This window comes from Peromyscus leucopus, chromosome 11 (assembly GCF_004664715.2).
Source record: "Peromyscus leucopus breed LL Stock chromosome 11, UCI_PerLeu_2.1, whole genome shotgun sequence".
Lineage (NCBI taxonomy): Eukaryota > Metazoa > Chordata > Mammalia > Rodentia > Cricetidae > Peromyscus > Peromyscus leucopus.
The window spans coordinates 3086021-3113225 of NC_051072.1; the positions used below are offsets into that span (position 1 = coordinate 3086021).

Below are 27205 nucleotides of genomic sequence, written 5' to 3' on the forward strand. Positions count from 1 at the left end.
CATGAAGCTCACACAGTGTTCCAGAAGAGAACGGGACTGCTTCTCTTTAAGGCCAGTGGTGGTCTGAAAGGTGTATGAGCTGCCAAAAGCTTTATTTGGAAAGTATGGGTGCCACTGAAGGAAGCAGACAACAGAAGAAGGTGTACATACCTCACCCTGATCGGGGTAAAGTACCTGACTCAACCCTGACGTTTTGTCAACAGACCGAGGGTAGTATGCACTGAGCAGGGCAGCACAAAGCGGGGAGGTAAACCAGGTGTGACCAGGATACCACTGAGAAGAGTGACTCATGATCAAGATAAGATGCTCAGGATTGTCAAAGAAATAGCAGAGAAAGAGGGAAAAGCAAGAACAGGGAGAAGGAGAAAGAGGAAGAAAGAACACAAGGACCAGGCACAAGAGCAGAACAGGATGCCAGGTTCAAATTGTCCCTGATGTGGTGTTCCCAAAGATGGCTCAGGAGGGCAAGTTCTCTCAGAACATTCTAGCTAACATCTAACAACACACTTACCAGAAACGTTCTAACTTCTTTGTATGTTTGAACTCATTTAATCCTCAACTCTGTAAAGCAGGTGCCTTACTAGTCCTACTTTACAAGTGAGACAAGGCAAGTATGGCATGACGTAGACTGGGAATACTCAAGCTGGTCTTGAACTCATGAAGCTCTATCTCTGAGTCAGTGTGCTTGACACCCACTCTCCCTTGTCCCTGTGTAGGACGGCTTCAATTATGAACATCTTCACCCCAGTTCATAGAACTTACAAGGTAATCAACTCATGTTGATTTTCATTTTATTATTTTTGGTTGCCAATGATCCATTTAACGTGCCTCTAAACTCCTGAGTAAAAGATATTAAGTACTATAAATTGGCCCACTGGGCACTTAAATCTATTCTTGGGAATGGCTGTCCTGATTCACTAAGACTAACACAAAAGCCACATGTAACTGGAATATCTTGTTTATGTCAGAAGAGGGTCACTTTTGTTTACATGGAATGAGATGATACTTCAGACAGGAAACATTGCATTCTTCCTTTTTCTCCTGGGCAGAATTGGGCCATTGTTTGGCTCCACGAGATGTTGTTATAATGGAACAGAGAAGAAAAGGTAAATGGTTGTTTTTAAGGCTAGCCCCACAACCCCAGGTACAAGCTTGGATATATTGAAAGGGGATTAGAAGAAGCAGAAAACAATCTGTTCACTTTTCAGAGTTCACACAGAGTCCCTAAACTAATGTGTGGGACATTACAAGAAGAAGTAAGAGATGCAACAGCACTTTGTGAGCTGTCATGACAACCCTGGAGTATCCAGGGAGAAGCTGTTGATGTGGGAGGGTATGGTGGTGTTACTTTCTCCCTCGCCCTCAACAAAGATGGCAGAATGGAGAGTCAACGAATGACTTCCCTTATTGGACTATAGAAGAGGCCAAGAACTAACCAGTGAAATTTTCAGTCCCATTCTGGAGGCATCCATGAAGTATGAAGGCTTCTGTGACCCCAGTGTCACCAGGGGTAGCCCTGGGGGCTTCTACGGGCTGAAGTGTGAAGGAAAAAAAAGCTACAGAGAAGAATTACAGAGGGTTTACTTGATTAGGAAGCAGGTGACACATACGAAGGGTTAGCATGGACGAGGTATGGCTGTATCCAAGGATGCTCAACAGTGAGGTGAGACTGAGAGAGGACAGTAGAGCAAAGTGGTCCAGCCACCAACCATCACACCACGGTGTGCCCCAGACGGGAGGCGCCGTAGGATAAAGATGACTCCACACAGAGAAACAGAATCAATGCACGATCCAACACCTATCCATCTACAGAGTTATGCTCACAGAACCCAAAGTCAGCACCACCTCGAGGTCAGCAGAAGATAAGGGACGTCAACACGGGACAGCTGCATTCTGCTGAATTCACCTACAAATGTCTAGATTGTTGTTTTTTCCACTTCTGTCATTTTAGGCAAAATGAAGCTCAGGGATGAACCTAGAAAGAACTACTCAAAACAAAGTTATTTGTGTCTAATCAATTTATTTACACTGAGGGATTGAAAGATCAAGTAAAGTCAGTGGTTTTTTTTTGTTTGTTTGTTTTGTTTTTTGTTTTTAATCCTTCAAATCCAGGTTGCCTGATTCAATTGTGGATCTCCTGGGACTTAATTCAAAAATATCAGCCAGAATAAAACACAAATGATGGTTATAATATCTCTAAAAATTATCCCATACTTAGGAAGAGACAATTCCACTAGAGCTGATTTATGCAGGTAAGAGGTAATTTCTCTACTAATACTGCACTAAATAACTGAAGATGTTTTCCATTAAGAACAAAATAGTCTCCTTTGGAGCTGAACCCATGATAGTGATAAAATTCTGAACTGATGGATTTTCTATGCTTTAAATTTTTGTTGCTTTAGTGGTACAGTCAGCTATTAAAAGATCTTCTGTTAAATGGCAGACAATTCTCCCCTAGAATTATTAAAGTAGATATTTCCCCACTTTATCTCTTGACATGGTAAAGAAATGTCCTATTCTAAAAACCTAATGATTCCAAATAAAATTGAATCCCCCCCATGCATGATAAGTCCCCATTTTATTTCTTTTTAAACATGGGTTCTGGGTATTGAAGTCAGTTTCTCATACTTGCAAGGCATGTGCCTTACCAACTCATTTATCTCAGCCCATGATTTAACTTTTCAAAAGTATTCTAACACCTTCTGCTCTCATAGGGTCTCAATGTGCTTGATTCTTATTCCATAAAATGGAAAAATACCCAACAACAACTTTAGTATCAATTATGAGAGTCTAAAATTTGCTTCTGAATTTATTTATAAGGCTGTGTTATTTTCTTGGCAATCAAATTAGTGTTATATTAGGGCAGAACATACCCCATGGGCCAACTTATTTATTCAGTATTATTTTACTGGAAGTTTTATTACAAAAAGAATGTGCCAAATATTCAGAAACCATGTGGTTTCTATTGTATGGCTCATGTTACTACTATTGTTTCTATTATTATTATTATTGTTGTTGTTGTTACTGTTATTAATTGAGTTACTAAGTCTTTATAGTTGAAATAGAACTGTGATGGGTGCTATGGGATTCATGGAGTAGTTGGGCAAGGTCAGCACAAAGCCCTTCCCATGAGAGTTCCTCTACATTGATGGCATTCATGTGTTGTTCTTTCACTTCAGTCATGTAATCAGATTGTACACTTTTGTCCTCAAAATCCCAATATTTACTTTGAGAAGTGAAATCTCTGGTCAACGGGGCTAGCGAAGAATTTCCTTGTTAGCAAAGCTAGAATTTATAAACAGAGACGTTGGCTAAGGTGGCACAGGTATCGTGTGCTCATAGGGTGGGTTTTTTCCCTTGTTCATACTCCTTACATGTAAGTCAGGTTACTGCAAAGACTGAGTTTTATCACACGTATTTGCTGATAACACTAATGTTCAGGTGATGGGGTTTCCTAGGAGGAAAAGGATCTTGATGTAAGAAATGAAGAAGCCAGGTTCAATGGACACTGACCTAGAGAAAGCATTAATTAAGCTGAGCAAATACCTGTAAACCAGTTGTTGGCCATGTCAAGGAGCAGCAATAATCAATTAAAACAACTTTCTGAAATTTTTTCCCCAAATATTGGAGGTAAAAAGCTCTGTGTGCACATGCCATTTAGAAATGCTTTTCAGGGAATTTGATGCAACTGTTTCTGGTGACAGGTCTTGCGTGCATGAAACTAAGGCTGTCTCAGATCTCATCTTCAGCCAGCTACATTTCCCCCTCGATAGCACTGCGTAAATATGTCCTTGCGGCGGGGAGACGGCCAGCACCCTGACCTCTAACCAGCAGGGTGTACTGGAGGTGGCAGGCTCCCAGCCACTGCGCACAGGCAAGGCTGAGCTGGCGATCATTTCTATTCAATATGAGACAAGAAAAGTAATCCAAAGAGTTTACTTTTCTCTTACTCAATACCACGTCAAAAACTTCCCCTTAATTTTTTCTTTGTAAATGTAGTTTCTCATGAAAATAAGGGACTGGTCTTGATATCTTTCTCATGGAGCCAGGGGAATTCCACCTTGGAGATATTAAAACATTTCTTCTTTCAATGACACAGGTAGGGGGAATCTGTATTTTGTTGTGTGGCATGGTCTGGAGAGGCCATGATGATGAGGCCGTTATTCTTGTAACCACAAAGTACAGTTTCTGAGGAAGTTCTATGCAGCAGAAGAACTCAACTGCAATTACTTTATACTAATATAACACTTTGTTCTGCAGCATAAGTGGACTCTATTAGTGAAAGTTTTTTTTTTTCTCATGAAAGGAGATGAATTTATTTTTGAATCTAGGTTTATAGGTCCATTTTACAATCCTTGTCCATTCTGGTGGGGGGCAAAACCACATGGAAGTGTTTTTCCACCTCAACCCTAGACTATCAGCAGGGAACAGAGATGCCACTGTGGTTTGCATGGTGGAATATTTCTTTCCAGAGACTGAATTTTGTTTCCTGCTAGTGGGTGTTACAATGGGAGTAGTCTTGGAGTCACATGTTGAAGATGACAGAATGGCCCTTAGCCCGTGTGAACTGCTTTCTGCCTCTGTCCTCCGCCCTTTACGGTGATATCAGGAGAAAATAGGCTCTGACTTCTATCTTGCCTGAGACTTTTCATATCTGGGGGTCTGAATGTTTTGGAACTGGCATTCCTTTAAGTAACAGACTGCTTGTAAAGGTCTGCCAGAGGTAATTCTAAACATTGTCTTCTATACCGAGGTTTTAAGCAGCAATGCTGGGAATGTGCTGACTCCTCCTTTACTGTTTCCTTGTAAAAGTGACCTCAGTGCCACTCCTGGACCCTGACACACCATTGACAATGGCCTTCTGAACTTTTTACTTGCATCTTTATTACAGAGTAAAGGAGAGACCAAGTTACATTCATCTCTTTCTTTTAATTGTCTTCAGCTTCTGGTCCATAGTGGAAGATTAAAGAGTGCTTAATTGACAAAAGAAACTGTTGGGTTGAGTTTCAACACCAAGTACTTATTATGTAAGTCAGCACTATCTCCACTGAAAGGGTCTACGCTCTAAAGATCAAAGGCAGTGGAGTTACTGATGGGGTCAGAGATTTCTAACCTTTTCCCCAGAAAAATCTCTAGGTTCTAAGTGGTTATATGCTCTCAGGAGAGTCTTTTCTGTGCCAAAGTAATCCACAACCATATGTGTGAGGCTAGAACCACTGAATCGGATCTTAGGAGTGGCTGGTTTTCCTTCAGGATGGGAAGATAAGCATATTGAGGTGCTATGACCAATACTCTAATCAATGCTACAGCAATTCAACTCAAGTCCTTATGTCACAATTTTTCTCTGGCATGACTACATGGGCAATTGACAATGTCTGCTCTCAGCATAGTTCACATTTCAAAAAGACTCAGAAAGGTAGCTTTACAACCATTCTAACTGAAGCTGTACCTGCCTGGCAAGTCTTGATTTCCTTAGTTTTTCTTTGCCTTTTTGCTGTCCATGGTGCTGACCTAGACCTGCTGATGAAAGTAACCGCCACCCCTAACCCCCACTCCTGGGGGGATGTGGGGAGTTTTTCTCATTAATGCAAAGTTTGAGTGATCTGATTATTAAGTATTTGCTATAATTTAATCATAATTTTTCCTTATGTTTTGTGGTTCTTTGAGCTTCTTGGGTTTGCAAGTCAATGGTTTTCATTATGTTTGGAAAAATGTTAACTGCTACTCCCGCCAGTATTTTCTTTTTCTATTCTCTTGATCCTGCTTGCATCCTTTTGAGGAGCCCAATGATGTGTGCACCGGCAAGCTGAGGTTCATGGACGCATCCCTGCCCTCACGTGTGCTAATTTTTTTCTGTGCAATACTTAATCTGCTATTTACTGCATCTCATGTATTTTTCATTTCAAACATGGTGCTTTTAACTCAAGATGTTTTATTTGGTTTTTCAAGCACACATCTTCTATCTGAACATATACAATGCTATCATAATTTTCTCATGCTTGCTAATTTTAACATCTGTCAGTACTGAGCTGTTTCTTTCTTTCTTTTTTTTTCATTATGGACTACATTTTCTTTTTCATTTGTTGACAGAGTAATTTACAACCAAATGGCAGGCATCCCCAATTTTAATTTCTGGGATACTGAAAATATCTGCATTCCCATAGGTGCTTTAAGGCTTTGTTTAGACTGTGATCAATAAAATTTGTAACTACTGATGAATTTGGATTTTGCTTATAAGGCTCTCTAGAAAAGGATGGAGCACACTCAGTCTATGGCTAATATTCTTCATAATTAAACAAGATCTTTCTGAGTATTTTATCCAATGGTCCATGAATTGTGAGATTTTCCCACATGACACTGGGAAACACATACTATGTCCATCTCATGTAGGAGACAAATTTTGCTCCCTCTTGTAATTTCAGGTAGACTTTGCCAGTCTTAGGCGTTTTTCTCACAGGCAAACGCTAAGAGTTCCTTGCTGAATATTAGAGGGGACTTTTCCTGTGTAAATCAGGATCTTTGGTATTCTGTCCCATGCACTCTAGTTATTTTGACTTCAGCTACAGGTTCACATTTTTTATTTCTTGTCCTCAAGTTCTTTGTCAAAACCCCACTGTTTTACCTATTTCTTATTAGTTGCTTTTCTTTAGAAGAAGGTAAATTTGACCCTGTCACTCTGTCCGATATCTCTGGTTCAGCAGTTTCTCTGCTTCCAGAAAGGAGTTCTGCGACACTTACATTAGAACTAGAGCAGAAGTCAGATGACCTTTCTCGACAGTGACAAACCCAGCATCAAGTTATCAGCACAGGTCTCCTCTGGAGCTGGCATCAATGGCAACTGCGGCATTTGCAATACTGTTGTGGTTCATGACCAAGTTGAACTTCCTGGTTAATGTAGGGGAGAAGCTGCTGAGCCATGCCTGACTAGGACCAAGAGTTGGCCTTCGGCTTGGTCCTTCACCTCTTGCTCCTTAGCTTCGGCATCTTGGACTCATCTAAAATACTGTTTCTCATACACTCCATGTAGGCAGAGCCTTCAGACAGCCTCTGTGCTCATTCTGGGACAGTTTTTTTTTTTTTTTTTCATTTTCATCTATCAGGTATGATACTTCATGTTCCATGTTTTAAAATAAGTTTCTACAGCTCGTCTTTGTGCTTTGACTTGTGCCATCGACTAGGGGAAAGGTAACTCACTCCATCTTGATGCTGAACCAGGAGTCTTGCTTTTTTTGTTGTAGTCTACTAACCTCCTCTCATTCTTGATCACAGGCCACAGTGACTGCTGGATTAAGCTAAACTCACTGTCCCCTCAAGGTTGCCATTTCTTTCTCTAAGGATATGTCTCAAATTTCTGAGTTCTCTTACAGTTAGAAAACTTCAGTTGGACCATCTGGGCCAGAGATGCTATTTCTTTCTCCTTAAATTTATGTTGCTATCATGTCACTTCATAAAATATGGGATCTTATCTATGCAATTTTTTATTCTATTTTATTTTTTAATAAAATTAGGCTGATAATATTCCTAGAGAATATTCATATTTTAGTAGAAATAGACTGAAGCTATGTAAATGTTGAGCTTTACTGCCATTACACATGTATTTCTACAATCCAAAGCCTGGGTTTTCATAAACCTCAATTAGAATAGGAAGGATCTACAAACAGGAGTTGAAAGAGCATTTGTTCACATTTTGGATAATCTTCAAGTTACTGGATCACCCATTTTGATATTCTGCGACAAACAAATTCACTGTCTGTGAACAAGGAAAGTGCAACTAAAGTCCATGCTCTTCTGAGAAACATTTATCACTTTGTTCCTGCCATAATGCCACCTCCTTTTTCTGCTGTTCATGAACCACGTAATGAACATTTTCAAGTGTAGAAAGTGCTGAGGGCCATTAGGAAGATCTGGTTTGCTAGTCAATTTGTCACAGCCAAAGAGTGATCATGCTCTCCTCATAAACGGAAGTTATTGTGTCAGACAAGGAGGTCCATAAAGAGCTCTCTCCATGCAAAATTCTCCAGTTTTACCTCCTCATTTCTGTTTTGTTGGGTCATAAAAAGTTAAGGACTACTAAGAAATGCCACTAAAATTTGACAGTTGCTATAAAAACACATTCTTAGAGCGCTAGCTTGCTGAGGGTAGTGCTGTGTGAAAGCCACTATATGCCCTGTCATAGCCTTGGTTATTATTTATGATATTTTTTAAAAGACAAACCTTTGCATTTGTGTGTGTGCTATCGGCACATGTATACTTTCATATGTTTGTGTGAAGGTGCATGCAGAGGCCAGAAATCATCATCTTTCTCAGTAACTCTCCATCTGAGTTTTTGAGACAGAGTTGTTCACTGATCCCGGGACTCATCAACATGGCTAGACTGGCTGGAAAGCAAGCCTCATGGATCTTCCTGTCTCCATCTCCCAGCACCTGGGATTGCAGTGGCTTTTTATTTGAATTCTAGAAATTTGAACTCAGCAAGCGAAGCAAGTGACTGACCAACTGAGCCATCTCCCTTGACCAAGACCGTCTCTGTCACATGAGGATTTTTCTGTTCAGATTTTTATATTAGACTTCACTAATCTCTTTGATTATAATGATATATCATCGTTTGGTATAATAAGTATCTTCTCTACTCTCCTCTAAGGACCCTCCATCTCCTTTCCCCTATAACAGAGTAAATGAAGTGTACAGTAGGTGGTGGGAAGTGCCTGATTCCCACATACACATGTGGAATCGAATGATAAGGATCTCTGTATGTGTGCTTATTTGTAAATGCACAGAAACATTATTCAGAGGCCTTCTACTGTGTCAGAGGACCAACCTATTTCTCTAGAGTTGTTAGGAAACAGGTGTTGATGTAAAATCGACACCCTAAGAGCCAATGTTCTACTTTGTCCATCTGGGATAGAAATCTTTATAAATTCTATCTTCTGAAATAGCCAATAACAACTAGACATCTTGATGACAGTGGGACTATGTTTTGACAATCACTCAGTACTTGGAATGATCTCTGGCAGTTTTCTTTCTTCCATACTTATATTTACATTTTCTACCTTTTCTCCTTGCCATTGGGATATCTGTTGCATTTCTAATGGTGCATATTTGTGCTTGGTCATAAAGTTATCACCACATTGTATTTTCTAACTCATGTTCATAATCTAATATAGACTTGAAAAGTTAAATGGTCATAGTCCTTAAACTTTATCCATTTACTAATCTCTACTTTATTGATAACAGAAAATTTGGTAAACAAATGTCCTCTGGACTGTGCTGAGCTAATGTGCAGGTTCAAGTGCCAAGAGGAACATAGTGTGATCGCCAGAAGACCCGGAGTGATGTCACACATCCTACATTGCTTGCATTATATGATCCAAGATAGGAAAGAATTTGAAAATATAAAGATTGCAAAAGTTTTAAAACCCTATCATTTTATCCTTCTAATTAAGGACTCAGACATGTCTCATTAACTCTCCAAACTACCCTGGTTATCACAAGACACAGATTGGTAAGTAACACAAAATATTCTGCATTTCAGGCAGATACTGTGAACCCAGGAGGCACTGCTGATCCTAGACATTGGTGAAACCGCCACTCTCCTGTGACTCCTCTCTATCAGTTTCACATAACAAGCATACCATAGGCTGCTGTGGTGACTCACTGAGTAAAGACATGCCATAGGCTGCTGAGATGAGGTGACTCACTGAGTAAAGACATGCCATAGGCTGCTGAGATGAGGTGACTCAATGAGCAAAGGCACATCATAGGCTGCTGAGATGACTGAATGAGTACAGGCATGTCATAGGCTGCTGAGATGACGACTGAATGAGTGAAGGCATGCCATAGGCTGCTGAAGTGACTCACTGAGTAAAGGCACTTGTGCCAATCCCAAGGACCCAAATTCAATCTCTGGGACCCACATGGTGGAAGGAGAGAATCAACTCTTGTAAGTGGTCATCTGATCTCCACATATGTGCTGTGACAGACTGACAGACACATGGGGGGGGGGATAACAAAGCATGGTGCTATCAGAATCAAATAATCAAAATCAAATGAAGAGTCCTGAAGAGTGACCCTCTAAGGATGGCTGGGGGATTAATTTGTGCTCTAAATGTCTAACTGGCATCCTAGGAGTCAAACTGGTGGCTGTGTATAGAGATGTATGCACAGATGCTACAGGGGCTAAGGGCTAGGGTTTGGGAACTGCTAATCCAAGCACAGGCCCGTCAGTAGAGCACAAGGAGGCAAGTACATCCTGGCTTCAGTTGTTCAGGGCCTCGTGGACCACACCCCCTCCTAGAGACCAGTTGGTGGCTCAGCAAGGCCATACATTATAAATTAATGGATGACTGGTGACATTGTATGCTGGCCTTAGACATGGTGCAATGTTTTGCATAACAATTCTCTTTCCTCTGTATACTTTTAACATTTCCTCTTTAGTACTAGTTTATAACAATTTGCTTACAATGTTCTTTGCATAGTTTCCTTCTTGTTTTTTTTGTTTGTTTTGTTGTTGTTGTTTGTTGGTTTGTTGTTTTGTTTTGGCTGTTTTTTTGGTGCTTGGAGTTTCCTAACTACCTTGATATATAATTGTATGATTTTCATTCAATATGAAAAGTACTCACTTTATTTAACTGTTCTCTGCTCCCTTCCTCGCCCTCTTCAATCAGTACACCAGCCTACTTAAGTACAGCTATGCCTACATTGTTTTTCTTCTCAGAATATTTCATTTTCAATAGCTTTGCATATTGTCTTCAAGACCATTGATTTTTTTCCTTTTGCATTATTTAGTCTGTCATTAATTCTATTCTATGCAGTTTTAATTTCAGACATTACTATCAAGACTCCTGAGGTTTGACTCAGGTCATCTGCATATCTCCCCTTAACTTTTAGAACACGGGAAACACAGAATTTAAGTTAAAATTTTTACACTCAAAATCTTGTAGTGTCCAAGACATTTCCACACTTTTAAATTGTCTTAAGGACATAAGAATTTCTTAAGGAACATGAAAAATGATGAAAATAGAAAAGCATACGGGCAAATACAATAATTTACTTAAAATTTTATCTTAAAATAGTCTATGTGATTTGCTATCATGCAAATCTTCATGCCTCAGGTCAGGTTTACCCCAGAAATCAACTTTCTCATGCTTATCCAGTTAGTACATTGAGGAAGGGAAGCTGGAGGGGAACTCTGTGTGTGTGTGTGTGTGTGTGTGTGAGAGAGAGAGAGAGAGAGAGAGAGAGAGAGCTCTTGATCTCACAGATAGACAACTGCTCGATCTGCTACATCTTCTACCATTTTTTGTATCTAGTACCTTGATGGTCCTGCACGCTGCAGATTGAGGCAGTCACAATGGCCTCTGTTAAAGAGGTCATGTGACACACAAGACAGCTAGACTTTGCTCAGTCTTCTCAGGCTAAGAAAAGATGGGGCCAGCTTAGGTTTGAACTGTGATTTAAATCAAAGCTTCTGAGACTATGAGAGCTTAGAGAAATGTAAGCTCCGAGGGCTAGTTCAAAGGAATGGCTTCCATTATTATATCTGTCCTAGCCATGGCATGCTATGTGCTGGCCTTCTGAAGAGCATGACTCTTCTTTTAAAACTTTTCTTCCAATCTCTGCTTGAAAATAAGAGACAACTTCACTTGCAACCCAGCCCAACCCAAATTCTTTAAACACCGGGGATGTCTCATGGGTGGGAATGAAATGACCAGTTTTCTTCATCCCTAAGGTCTTTAAGAGAAGAGGTGAGCTTACCCACCATCAGCAGCCTCAAGAGAACTCATTCGTGCTGGGCCCAGAGAGCTAGGATGTCATGGGTGAGAAAGAGGGAAAAGCGAAAGTTCAGGTTGCAGCAACAGAAAGGAAGGATGAGTGAGAGGGATAAGGCAGACACCGGAGGTATGAGCAGGAGTGTGTAGCTGCATGGTGTCCGGTGCATCTCCGGCACTGAGATTCTGAATATTAAGTTTCTACATGTCAACACTAATGTGTTTTTGAAGAGAATGAATGTCAAAGGAAAAGAGCGATTATGAACATTCCAAATTCAGGCACTGGTGTTAAATGGATGGAACATGATGGAAGAACTCAAAACTTTTTGATCTCTTCTCTTGACATTTCCACATATATCCTCAGCTTTCTCAGTGAGCATACTTTTTTATTCAACAAGGAAGACTGGTACATGGAACTGTTAGTGAACATAACCATGGCTTTTTAATGAGGCGGATCCTTTCTACTCCAAATGAAGGGATGATCATTTCTTATGAAAATCAATCAGGAGCAGTATAGGTTTTCAACACCTTGGGGGAACGGAGTCTCCTTCTGGTCATTACAGTCATACACTTGCTGTTTCCTTTCTGTGGGTCTGTACTTTTAAAATGCAAGGGATTCTTAGCTTTAAGGGCCAGAAATTGGTACTATACTGTTCACATGGCTTTTGAGAAAAGATGTTTAGATTTCGCACCCTTGATGGTCAATGACAATGCTTTGAAGCATCAACATATCACAATAATTCCTGAAAGATAAGCAGGTTAGCTATCCATGTAAAAAGATAAGCATTTTAGATTGTTTTCAATGGCTGTACTTATGTCTATTCCTTTACATTCACAATGGTCTTCAAGGACACTGGAATATTGAAGAAAAAAAATTAAGGGCATTCTAAGTCCCACAGCTCAATATAATTGGTTTTTCTTTAACGTCTTAAAAATATTTATTAGAATTGCATTTTTCAAACCTATACTTGTATCATTTTTAAGGCTTGCTCATAATTCCAGATTGTTTTTGTATTGTAATGAACTAGCCATACCTTCCAGCTCCCTGCAGCCAAGTTCTGCAGGGCGCCTGCTGCCCCTTCCAGCGTGTCTGGGTTTGAGCACTCAGAGAGCAGCGTGAGGTAGGGTTTGACTATGGATGGGTGCCACAGCATCTGGATCCCTTTTGGTGGTTCTGCACAGTCTGGAAGAGGTCCTACTCCATCCCACTGGTGAAAGAAAAATGAGAGAGTAAATACCTTTAACATCTTTATGCTTCGTGATACCGCCTCCCATACAAATCACCAAACACAAAACAGGCATGACAGTATTCGGTGAACATCAGTGAAGCAGAGAGGGTCAGCCATCTAGGGACCACAGAAAAACAGGAGAGCTATTCTTGAGACAGAACTTTTGATCAAGGGTGGACAGGTTTGAAGCATGCTCACAAGTGGTTGAACCTAGCATTTGAAGGGGTCTGCTCTTGGAAATAGACCAACATAACCAAGAGAGCAAGGAAGGAAACAGATGCATATTCTTGGAGTAGAAGAATGGCAAGATCAAGGTTACATGTTTTATCATTGGCATAGACCAGACACTGCATATTACAAGCTACCCAACCCAACACTTTCACTTATTTTGTGTAAGTTGATAACCTTTGCACAACTCTGGTAAGTTTCCATATGTCTTATGCTTGATGTAGGTAACCATCGCTGTTTCTAATAAACATGTAAACATGTACAAGGGAGATCAAATTGTTACATTTAGTATATTTAGTATAGACGTTGACACGAACTATATGCAAATATAGTCCTGGCTATCCTGGAGCTCACCATGTAGACCAGGCTGGCCTTGAACTCCCTGGTGCTGGAATTAAAGGCATGCACCATCACCAGTTGGCAAATTTAGACCTTACAGCCACCCTGATAGTTAAATTCATTCTCTGTTGAATATAATGAATAGTAAGAGAATTTGTTACTAAAAATTAATTGTATATAACTTAAGCCGGGCGGTGGTGGCGCACGCCTTTAATCCCAGCACTCGGGAGGCAGAGGCAGGCGGATCTCTGTGAGTTCGAGGCCAGCCTGGGCTACCAAGTGAGTTCCAGGAAAGGCGCAAAGCTACACAGAGAAACCCTGTCTCGAAAAACAAAAACAAAAACAAAAAAATTAATTGTATATAACTTAAAAATTATGGCTCATATTCACAAAGAAATACTGGTTCACCATTAAAAAACGACAGTCATGAGGATGGTGGCTTCTTGGACAAATGGGAACAATAAAAGTTAAATGAATAAAGTAAAAGCAAGTGTGGGGGGTTAATGTTTTATCCCAAGCAAATGCATTATAAAAGCCCATAATAATCACAAGAAAGCTTTGATAAAATGATTCAATTCTATTTCTTGCATATCAAATCTTATATCATTCTTACTCTTAAAAATAACATTAAAATAATGATACTCATCTTTGATCACATGAAGCTTATCTTCTTACTAAAGGCAGGGAATATAGGTCAAAATAAGATATATATTAAAAAATACATTTAATCCTGAGATAACTTATAGACAAAGCAATTCTTTCAAATTTGGAGTAGAGAAGCTAAGCTATTTAGCTTATGTGTACCTTAATAATGAAAGACCCTAACCCTTCAGGCTTACACCCCCAAGCCTCAGGAAAAGAGAAACTTCAAGCACCAGGAAATGAGAAACTAAAAATCTAGTTCCAAGGGCAACCTGACTCAGCCACTACTCAATCACCCCAGCCACAATGTAACAATGTAAAAAGATTTCTGTTAAGAGATGTGCTCAACTGTGACTGGGATAGTTGCAGGTGTTCCAGGAAGGACCACTGTGACCTTTGTGTAAACTCCACTCCTGCCCTGATATCCCGCCTTGAGGTTTCAGGAAGAATGCTCCTGTTGATGTAACTGCACCCCCTCTGTGATCACTCTGTAACCAGACCATGATCTTGTGTGATCTGTATGGGAATTGTAATCTTGTGGGTTTTATGGGCTTTTCCTTTATAAGCCCTTATGGGGCTGCAGTAAGATGTGACTCTTGCTTTTAGGAGCAGAGTTTGCCCTTCTGTACAGAAGCTTCAAAAATAAATCCTCGTGCTTTTGCGTCAACTGGACTGGAGTCTGGGTTCTTGGGGCAACCACTTGAGACCCTAGATTTTGGGGTCCAACAATAATTACACCAAAATAAACACAGTTGATATATAGTGTTCTTGTATATATTTTATATACATACATATATGTGTATATAGTGTTATATTTCAGAATAAGTTCATTAAGTGTTCAAGTTTTCATTAGTGGAAGATGCAGGTTTGTCTTGTATCCTTGCTACATAAAAATGGAAATGTTGTGAGAGGGACTTTAAAGTTACTTCACTGTCACAATAGTTTCAAGAATGTCATTATTTGCCAAGATAAAGCAGTCCTGTCTTGTCTCTCTCAGTTATGTTGTAGCTTGGTTTAAGTCAAGGCTGCGGCTTGGCAATGAATGACATCCACAGATGGATGGCGGCTAAGCCCTAAAAGGCCATTCCTAATTAGTGTGACACGCAATTTCAACTTTATAATCAGGGTACTTTTGGCTTCTTGTTCTTTTCATCAAAATATCATCTTGACTACTTCAGGATGCCTCTGCGTCTGTGAACAGCCACCCACAGAAGGCCAAGTCTGCGCCTTTTAACAATTACGAGGAAAGTAACCCAGCCCTGCCACGCTGATCCTGGCTTGTTATCTGAAACTAGCTTGTTGTAATGAACACACAGACAGCACCCGGGGAAGAGCAGTCATTTTGTAGCTGGGTCTGCTCCAATGACGAGCAGGCATCACAGGCTCTCAAGAACCCAGTCTGGCAGAGCGCGTATATCTGCGAGTACAAGACACAGACAAAGATTTCATTTGTCTTTTGTTTGTTTGATTTTCTAGTCTGTCATCTCTTAGAACATTTCAAGTTATCCTTTTCACATAAAAGTCTAATAGTATTCACAGAAATCAGAACATAAGATTTCAGCTAAGCCTGGACTAGCTTTGCCTCTGTCAGAACTAACAGGACAGCCACACACATATGGAAGGAAGATATGTTGGAATGCTTGCTATGGAGTGTGGCAGCTGATAGGTATGTGGACGACAGCTGCATTCTCTTTGGCTGGGATTCATCTTGTTCTCCTTTTCCTAACTTCGACTCTATAAAGCAGGACAAATGATTAGATCACTAGGCAATTTTCCTCTGCTCTGACATGTCATCCCTGCAAGCCTTAAATACCTTTTATTACAATCATTTCTTAACAGCTTCAGAGGGAATCTGAGGAAATAAAAGAGCAACTGATGTGAATGTGGATAATCTTTGATGGTGACCAGGGGCTGGAGTTCAAAGGGGAATCTTTGCTATTTCAGAAAGTTGATGAAACCCACACATGTTAATACCAAAGAAAAAGAACCATTTCAAAGCTAGTCAATGTAACTGACCTTTATCTGGGCACTTTCTCCAAACTTTTATTGAGTTAATCAAAGGGAAAGCATCAATTTTCCATTAAAAACAGTTGGAAGCATTCTTTAAGGACTGTGTCAATTTGCCCGACCTGGTTGAGCCTGCTAATCGACATCAACAGGGTATAGGTCAATGGTGGTGTGGATTTAATGGGTGTAGGATGCAGGTGAAACTATCCTATATGGAGTAACAGTTTAGTTCTTATTTTCTTAAGAATTTCATACATGAGCACTGTATTTACATCATTTCTACATCTTTTCCCGCTCTGACTCCTCCCATGTCCCCCCAATTCCCTCTCAAACTCATGACCTTTTTCTTCTTCAATTAACATTGTTGAGTATCTATGAATGAATACATACTGTTGAGTCCATTTAGTATTGCTCATATGTGTACGTGTTTAGGGATGACTGCTTGGAATTAAATAACTAATCAGGGGACTTGTCCTGGGAGAAGACTGATTCTCTCTCTCTCAACAGCCATTAATGGCCTGGAGCTCTTCATCCAGGGGTGAGGCTTTGTGAGATTCCTTCCATCCATGTTGGCATGTCAACTGGTGCTGGTCTTGTTTAGGTCACAATTTTTGAGCTTTTATAGGTAGAGCATCCTTGTAGTATACAGCTGACAGTATCTCCCAGCAGATGCTCTAGTCTTCTGGTTCTTACAACCTTTCTGCCCCGTTTTCCACAGTATTTCCTGAACCTGAGGTGTAGAAGTGTGCTGTGTTTGTATCCATGGATTTGGGTACCCACAGTCACTTGTTCTCTGTATTTTGACAAGTTGTGGATTTCTGCAATGGTTTCTATCCGCTGGGGGAAAAAAAAGACCCTCCTTCTTTGATAATAGGTGAGATCTACATTTATCTCTGGGTATAAAAAGTGGTCAGAGTAAAGTTAGAAATTAAACTGAATTGGAAAGAGACAGTAATAGGCTTTCATTCAGGGCCCATCACCTCACCAGCCATGGGTAGTAGGGTAGGTTTACAGGACTAGGTGTGCATTTCCTCCCATTGAACAGGTTGTAAGTCCAATTAGACAATTGTTCGTGACTTGCAAGATATAAGTGCCACTACTGTACCTTCATGGACATCTTGCCATGCTGCTCATTGTTGTGGTTCACATCCTTTACAGCTGGGTAGGTCTACTGATTTGCTTTTGGCTTTAGATACTATGAGAGTCAGTACACAGAAAGGAGCCTTTTGGGTCAGTTCCAGTAACTTCTCCAAGTTCTGTGTCCAAAGTGTATAGTGTCTTCAGTAATGGGGCCGGAGTGGGTGGGTGGTGGTGTTCATAACTCTACATATGAACAGCAAATGCTGACAGGTATGTGGAGGAAGGGGAACCATCATTTATTGTTGTGATTACAAACTGGATCAGGCATTATGGAAACCAGTTTGGAAAATTCTTATGAAGCTAAAAATAGGCCAGTAGTAATAAAAATCTTTCAGATATTAGTACTGTATGGACATCATTTCTCCCCTCTACTTCCTCCTTCCAATAGTTGTTTTCTTGAACTTACCCTTTCTGACTGGAGTAAGATGAAATCTCCAAGTAGTTATAATTTATATTTCCCCAATTGCCAAGGATGCTGAACACTTTTAGAGATATTTCTTACCCATTTTTATTTCTTCTTTTGTGAATTCTTTGTTCAGATCTATATCCCAAGCTTTAAAATTCAGTCATTTGTTTTCTTGATTCTGTTTTTCATTTGTTGATTCAGGGTATCAATCCCCCATCACATGCAAAGTTGCGAGGATTCTCTCCCACTCTGTGGGTTTCCTCCCCACTTGGCGGAGTGCTCTCTTTGCTGTATTGAAGTTTTATGAGGTCCCACTTGTCAATCATTGGTTTTAATTCCTGGACAAATGGAATTCTATTTCTTATGCCTATATTGTGTAGGGTACTGCTTATGTTTCTTCTAGCACTTTCACATATATCATAAAGATCTTTGATATACTTGGAATTGATCTTTGTGTAGGGTGACAGATATGGGTCTTAATATCATTCTTATGCACGTGGACCTCCAGTTTTCTCAGCATCCATTTGTTGAAGATGCTGTCTTTTTCATCAGTGTGTATTCATTTTTTAACATCTTTGTCAAATATCAGATAGCTGCAAATATGTGCATTTATGTTCACGTTTTCTGTTTTTTCTATTGGTCTACCTGTGTGTTTTTGTACCAGTACCATGTGATTTTTATCACCACAGCTCTGCAGTATGTCATGGAATCTAGAATGGTGACCCATCTGCATTGTTCTTTCTGCTCAGGACGACTGTGACTACCTGGGGTCTTTTGTGGTTCCAGATGAATTTTAGGAGTTAAAAAAAATTAAGTGGCAGGATGCAAAATCAACTTACAAAAGTCAGTAGCTTTTTTATATTCTAATAAAAAGAAATTACCCCGAGAGAGAGAGAATGAATAGAAAAACACTCCCTTTCATAATAGCTTCTAAAAAATATTGGACAATAAACTTAACCAAGGAGGTGAAAAAACCTTTACAATGGAAATACCTGTCTGAAGAAAGAGATTGAGGCAGACACCAGACTAGAGAAAGACCTCCCATGCTCATGGGTTGGTATAATTAATACTGTGAACATGAAATTTCTGTCAAAAACAATATATAGATTGAACAGAATTCCAAATGAAAATCCCCACCCTACAGAAGTGGAACAAATTATTAATGCTAATCTATTTCTGGGTAAGGATGTATTGGTAACTGTAGGGTATACAGCTCTTTACAATAATAGAAATATATCACATATAAATTTAAATATATGATGCATCTAACATTTCTAAAAAGTGGCAAACTGGGTGAAGGAAGAAGTGACTATTTTATTTTTAATGTGTGTGTTTTGTTGTCATTGTTTTGTCTTTGAGACCAGGTTTCCTTATTTTTTACAAGCTGACCTCAAACTCCCTATGTAGTCCAGGATAGCCTCAAACCTGCAATCACCTACTTCCATCTCTTGTGTGCTGGGATTATAACCATGACATGTAGTCCACAGCTACATCTTTAATGATCTCTAAGTGCCTGCTACATGGTTATGCCATTCTTAGAACACAGGATTCAGTTTACAAACCTTGTGCAAGCTATGTTCTTGACTATATTTTTCAAGACATGTTACAAAAATTGTTTTAAAAGCTTGAAATATGAAAATGTTATGGAGCTGGGAAAGAGGACTTTCTACAGTGTAAAGGGCACACCCAGGAAACAAAGCATTTTTAAGACGCCAACAAGGGCAATGTCTGTAGAGTACTTATTTATTATATTATATTTGCCATTGGCAAGTTAGTAAACATGTACATGGTATGCTGAAGGATCTCCATTCTGCAGTTTACAGTTTAGAAAATCAATAACAGTGCTTAACAACAGAGAGGACAAAAAGGCATGTGTGGTTGGATAAAGCTTTCGCTGGGGTTCATCTCATGTCAGGCTGGGGCGATATTCAGTGAAAACGCCTCTTTCTTCTCATGGTTTATCACTCCTCAGACTTGAGAATTAAAAAAGTATTTTACAGTTTTGTACAATAAATCTACTTTAATATGTTACTCTTTTGAGTAAAAATGGTTAATTCTCTGAGTTAATTTTAAAATAATGATGCTTACATTTTATCACGATAAAAAAATTATAAAGGGTCAGACACAGTCCACACCTGTAATCCCAGCACTCGGGGAGGTTGATAAAGGAGGACTGGGAAGAAGCCAGAGGATTGTCATGAGTTTGATCCAGTCTGGATGACATGACGAGTTCCAGGCCATCACAGGCTTCAGCGCACAGCACTGCTTTAATCTATTATTTTTCTTTAGTAAAATGAACAAAACACTTTTGTTCCTTAAATCTGTCCTTTAAATGGTCAGATTGTCTTTTGCAGTTAAACAGGGGACATACAAGGGAATGTATTTATTTATTTATTTTAAAAATTTATGTGTTATTATTGTGTGTGTATGAGGTCCATGTGTAAGCACAGGTGCCCGCCATGGTGTGCACGTGGAGGTCAGAGGCCACTCTGAGAGTCAGTTCTCTCCTTCCACCATGGGTTCTGGTGACCCACCTCAGGCTGTCCAGCTGGCATGGCCACTGCCCTCAACCACTGAGCCACCTCCCTGTTCCAGAGAGTGTACTGACAGCTAAAGATCCTCGGATTCACTGGAATGGAGGGTTTTGCCCATGTATTTACAGTTTATAAAGTTAAGGATCAAGCAGGTTATAACCAGAGATTGTTTTCAAAGGGTAACATTCTAAAGCATGAACAAACCTTCATGTTAGAGAACTGGGTAGCTGCACAGTGACCTCTCTGCCATGAAGGACTCTTGAGAACAGGCTGGCAATAAACTTTGAATGGACATGGAGGGTTGTGTTTGCCACCCTAGACAGTGCCTCACCCAGTGACATGTTGCCGACACTTTTCCCACCAGCTTCAAATATACAACTACATGATGTATACCAGCAGAAAGTAGCTTATTACCTGTACTCTTTAAAATCGCCAAGTATGGAAAACACGTACTTTCCCAAGGATCATCAGTTGATCGTACACAGAAGTTTTTTTTGTTGTTGTTTGTTTGTTTTTTGAAGAGAGAAATGCAAGCTGCTTGACTATTTAAGCTGGATGCACTGGCTTACTATGAGCAGGGCTGGCGGCAGGAGGGTGGGTGATGGTGGCTCTTGGAAGAAATGTGTGCTTAGGAAGAAAATAACCCAAGAGTGACAGCGTTATCAGTGGGTGGGTCATATATACTCAGGTGCTGCCAGGGAGCAAGAGCAACAGTCAGTATTTTATAGCAGAGCACTGTAACAGTAATCAGCAAGAAGTAATTCTCTACTTCAAAATAGCTAGTAGAGATTATCTCCATCTTCCCGCCACCAGAATCCACACCCTTTCTGTTTCTTGTTAAAAAAAAAATGGGCATCTAAAGAAGAAGAATAAAAATAGGATGAAACAAACTGGAATAGGACAAAACAGGGTGAGAGCACCAGAGGTGCTGGTGTGGTGGTGCATGGGATGCATGGTGCATGGAATGCTCGTATGGTGGTGCATGGGATGCTGGCTTGGTAGTGCATGAAATGTTGGCATGGTGGTGCATCGGATCTGCCTTGGCGGTGCATGGGATGCTGGCTTGGCGGTGCATGGGATGCTTGCATGGTGGTGCATGGGATGCTTGCATGGCGGTGCAAGCCTGCAATCCCCACGTGGGAGCTGAAGGCAGAAAGATAAGAGGTTGCAGTCCAGCCTCAGCTACCCAATGAGTATGAATATGGTGTATGAAAAACACCTATTTTCAATAAAAAAAAAGCAAATGTATTTAAAAATGCTTTAAAAATAGCTGGTAGGAAGGAGTTTAAATGTTTCCAACACAAATGATGCATGCTTTAGGAGATGAATATGTCAACCATGCTGATGCAATTGTAACTGCTCGTATGGACTAGAATATCATACTGCACCCCAAAGTATGGACAATTACCAAAGTGGCAGTTAAAAACTATTACAATTCTCTTTGGTTTCCTTGTTGGGTTCGGATTCTACTTAAAATGTTTCTACTACAGTTAGGTTAAAGATTGGAAAACTGAAGTCATTTGTCCTTTATATGAAGAGAAAGACATAACTTAGGGATAAAAATCAGAAACCAATAAAACCAGGTGATGATGTAATACATTTTACAAAGGGACTTTGCAAACATGGTCCTACGAAGACTCACAGGATAATTCTCTCTATTAATCCCAAAGCTCATGCTGAATATGGAGAAGTACAGGACGATTTCAGCTCTTCTTTACCAGCTCTCAGTGTCCTCCCTGTCTGGTCTCACAAGCCCTAGGCTGTGTACCACTGACTTGCTAACAAGTAAAACCCGCTGATTACACTGGTCAAAGGATTCCCACCAAAGGAGAAGTATCAGAAGACTGGCATCTTCCGCTCAGTGTGCCAATGGCCTTACTCTAGTCTCAGCCAGTTAAATTGATGCTCCGAAAATATGTTGTCTTGGTGAGTTGTATCTTAGGGACACAGGCAGCAAAGGTCAGACTTACCAGCAGAATCTATCCATAGTTCCTAGATTTCTTAGCCAATTAGGGACAAGCACAGCCATTGTATATGCTCAGACAAACTCTACCTAAAGGAATTCCAGTGAACTAAAGAACAAATGAGACAGGAATTGCTGCTGCACGATAAAGGGAGTGCATTCGCAGCAATGGGGAACAGTCTGACTTAAGATCCCATTTTTTCCTTCCTGGGGAAGCCACAGGCTGTAAAACGTAGGAAGACAAAGTAGGTTAGTATGCAGAATCTTTTCTCAAGCTGGGTTTGATTTCATTGGGCTGCAGCCTGGATACAATGCCTCCAAGAGTAACAGTCTAACCCCACGTTCCTCCACTGCCATTGTTGTGAGGTATGGTCTGAAGAGCACGAAATGATTTTTGCCTTCAGGGTATATTCCTGACCACCCCCAGCCTTTTGGGGATGGGGGTGTGGTGGGAAAAAGATGGCAGGAGTAGGGATTTAAAAACTCTAGCTGTAAGCCAGAAGGGAAAGGATATTTCATGCTGTCTTTTGGGAACTCCAAAAGTGAGGGCAGCTCAGTTGTATGGATTTCTGCAAATGCTGTACAGGGGCCACAGAGCATAGCTGAGTTGATTGGGCTAGTCAGCTGCATTTGCGAGACACTGCATTGTCTCTAGGCTCTCCAGAGACTGAACACTTGTGTCCAGGAGGAGACAACACAGGCGGCTTTTGCTACAAAGTAGCAGGACAAAGGCATCCCAAGATAGCCCTGGGGATAGCCCTGGGGGCTGGGCAGTACATCCTCAGGATAGAAGATGTGTTACCAGGGCAGCTCAGCCTTACTGGAATCATCTGCACCCTTTTCCACATCACTGTGTTGAAACCACTGGAGTGGCACTGTTTTTATCCTGAATTCTTCTCCTGCTCCAGCCTTCCCATCCTAGCCTAGGGAAACCTAAAGTCTGCTATCTGCAGAGGCACCATCTCTGGCATGTTAACATCTTTCTGATAACTATTGTCTTGGTTATTTGTTTGGTGACTCAGATGGTCTTGCTCCCTGGAGAGTTGTCCCTTTCAAAGAGGCTACAGGCAATGTTTGGAAGGAGTTTTGGTTGTTATAGCTGGTGGAAGAGGTGCTACTGGCATCTACTTGTTGAGCCTAGGGATGCTGACAAACACTAATGCACAGGATAGACCCAACACAGAGAACTATCCAGTATAAAACGTCAGTGCTAGACGCAGAAACCCTGGTCCCATAGTCTTGGGGTTAAAACTAAGCAAATTCAATCAAGACACATTTTTCAGTCTGCGAACTCCCTGAACTTAAACAATGCCTTTGAGGTGCTATTAGAGGTGAAGAAGAAGGAGAAGAATCTCAGGTATGGACGGAAACAATGGGACTGTGCAGCCAGCTAGTCTTCATGGGAACGCGCCATGTGCTGCTTCTGCGACACTGAATACGGTGTCTTAAGTCAACAAGATCCCAGCATATGGTGGGGGAGAGTGGGGTGAAACAAGGCTGCAGCCAGCAGCAGGAGTGACAGAAAGCAGCAGATGGCCAGAAAGGAAGTGGGATTCAGCAGCAAAAGAAAACCCTGGTAACTAATAAGAAGAAAACCGTCTGGAAAGAAGGCGGCCACTGTGACATTAAGACATGAAAATTTAAGGTCACCAACAGTGTCACAAAGGACACAGTCACTAGGTGATTATCTATGTAAAACCAAATTCATCTATTTAAATTATCACTTGCAGAGTAATTAAGACAAATACTGGGGGGGGGAGGGGGCTCAGTCAGCATGTTCAAACATGAGAACTTCAGTTTGGGAACCCAGCACCCACTGAAAAAAGCCAGGCATAGTGGCATCCACTTGCAATCCCCACACATGGGAGGCAATGACAGAAGGATGTCTGAGGTTGGCTGACTCCACTGATCTTGTGAAATGGTTGAGCTACAGTACAATGAGAAACCCTGTCTAAATGAGGTGTGCAATGGAGGAACCTGTGGCCTCCACATGCCTGCGTACACACACTCATACATGCACACGTATATTTACATTTGAACGCAATCATATTTTACATATGCCATACACATGCAAAAACGTAAATATTGGTTTGTGTATCCAAAGTCCTAAGACATTCATTTGGTCTAGATGTTTCATGGTGGAGAATCGATCTTTAAGAAGTAACTAAAGAGCTAGGTGAGATTTGACTACACACATGTTTACTACAGTTTACACAAAAAAAAAAAAAAAAAAAAAAAAAAAAAAAAAAAAAAAAAAAAAAAAAAAAAAAAAAAAAAAAAAAAAAAAAAATAACAGTTTACATCAATGAAAATGTGGAAGCAACCCAAATTTTCTATAAGCAAAAGCTTGGGTCAGCACACCATGGCATGAGTCCAGCATGGAATTTTCAGTAGCTTTTCTGCTTCCCAGACTAGAGGGCTATTTGCCAGGAAGGAGACAGGCCATGCTGCATCAGGTGATAAGTGGTTGGCAGTAGAACAGCGGGTTTTCCCTACACTTCTCCCCATCACAGAGGGGCCAAGGCAGGTAGAGGAGAGGTGGCCTGAGTGCCTGTCAGAAGGGGCTGCATTCTTTGCAGAGAGTGTATGAGCAATGAAATGAATAAAAGATCTACTATGACTACCATGTGTAAGTACTGCTACACAATTTGAACAAAGATACTTTTCTCAGAGAGATCTTTCACTGGACCGACTTAATATTCCATTGTAACCCTTTTTGTTCACTAAGGCCATGCTGAAGGGTACTTTACAGAGGATCTAGGAGGTTCTAGGGAAGCACTCTACTTTGCAGAACCCCAGGCAGTTATGCTGCTCTGAAGCACAGGCCACCTGGAGATCGGTGATAGGTGTAAAGGAAAGGAAATGCTTGTTTTCTTTGTTTCTGCTTATGGACTGTGGATATGAAGAGCTTTTGGACCAGGAAGAGGGGCTCAGTCTCCTAAAGATAAGAGCTCTGAAAGGTATAAAGCATCTGCTCCTGACAATTGTAGGGTGGTGGTCTACAGCAGTGGGAAAGATTTGCTAGAAGAATCTATGTGTTTGCACCTAACCAAACAACAGAGTATCATTGTACTCTGAAGGGTCAAACCAAGCTATGGATGTATGTAGAAAGAAAAAGATCCACAATGATGGATGTATGAACATTAAACTTGTTCCCACAGACAAGGATGCTGTGTATGCATGTGTATTTCTTCTTGTAGTATTCTATTTTGCCTACATACTATTTACACATGATTGGGTATATATGAAGTCTTCTTTTAGTGTTTTTGGGGTATCCACTCCAGGGCTCTCAGCAGCTACCAAAATTCATGCTCAAATTCCAATGTAAAAATAGTACCACGTTTGCATACAACCTATGCCCAACTGTCTGCTTTAAATCACCTCTAGATGTACACAACATTGTATAACTTATGTGTACAGAGATGCTATACTATATTATTTTGAGAATAACTACAAGAGTCTGAAGATGTTTGGAACAGAGTTTTTTTTCCTGAGTATTTTTATCTATAGTTGGTTGCATCTGTGGATACAGAATCCAGAGGTGGAAGCCACTTGGATTTCTTTTCATAATTAACATTTGCTTTGTCTGCTGGAAAACACTGCCAAATGAATTTAAGCCCCCAATGTAACATTTGAATGAGTAATAAAATTTACATTTGTGCCTGCAGATATTTCACATTATTTAGTATCAGAGTCTCATTTTCAGGCCAATATCATACACATGACTTGATGGGCTTCCAAAAGACTGGAGCCCTGTACTACAATGTGAAAGGTTGAACAAACTGTGGAAGGTTATGGGATACATGGTAGCATTTAAGAATGCTATGATACTCCCTCGAGGTCAAAGTATGCCTTTATTCCAGCATGATCTAAAACAGCATTTGCAAGGATCCTTTGACACACATGTACACTACATGCATGCAAAATATAAGTTGTGCATGCATATATGTATGTATTTATGTGTGTACCTGAGTGGTTGTGCTCATATGTGTGGGCTTGCACATTTGGGTTAGATGTGTGTGCAAGTATGTAGACCAGAGGTAACATCAGGTGTTGTTCTTAAGGCACAAAATATCTTCTAATTTTTTTAGACAGTGCTGTTCTAACCAGGAAGAACATATAAGTAATCTAGGGGCCCTATATCCCCATCCCTAGTGCTGGGATGGGAAGGACACACTGCCATGTTCAGCTTCTTATTTTACACAGATTTCAGAGAGAGAATTCAGTACTTTATTGACTGAGTCATCTTCCCAGTCCACACATTCTAAGCTCTTAAATAATGTTAGTGTAGAATGTGTATTAGATTAGGTTTCTTGATAATTCTAGATGCTGATTGTCAATGTGATATCATGCAGAGAAGATGAAAATCCAAGAAAGCAGATTGTGGGGTTTACCATCTCACAGCCACTTTGATACAAAAATCTCTTCGGGAAAGAAAAAAAAAAAATGAGACTGGACACATCCCGGCTGTGAACACCCACTTTAAACAAGACCTAGAGGTACCAGAGGCCACACCTCAATGGCCATACAGCACAGCTGGTGCCAGGTGTTGGCCTGAAAGTCACACATAGAAAAAAGATCCATACAGACCTGCTATCCATCCTCTGCAGGACCCACTCATGTGTCCAACTCCAGAGACCATGAGAGAAGTCTAACGGAATGAAGAGATGGAGTAGATTAGGGACCAGCAGGCAGTTTTTACATGGGGTTGCTCTGGAAGAGTGGAGCTGAGGTTTCATTTGGTTGTGAGGAATCATTCTTGCAGTGATGTAGTGAAGCAATGCCAAGAAGAGTTTCACAGATGAAACTTTTCACTAATCTAAACATTTAGCATCGACAACCGAGGAAGGAGCTTTGCAAGAAGCAGAGCTTACATCATCTCTTACAGTGATAATGATGCACCAGATCATGCGACGAAGATGATCGCAACAGAAAAATCTATCCTGTTT

At 40.5% G+C, this 27205-nt stretch overlaps 1 protein-coding gene across 1 annotated transcript in view; it reads right to left on the reverse strand.

Annotated features, from left to right (window-relative positions):
- Window positions 1-27205, reverse strand: part of Ctnnd2 (catenin delta 2) — an 874755-nt gene that overhangs the window by 101345 nt on the left and 746205 nt on the right. The window contains 1 exon segment of the mRNA XM_028882044.2: window positions 12803-12976. Within this exon segment, the coding sequence (XP_028737877.1) occupies window positions 12803-12976 (174 nt within the window).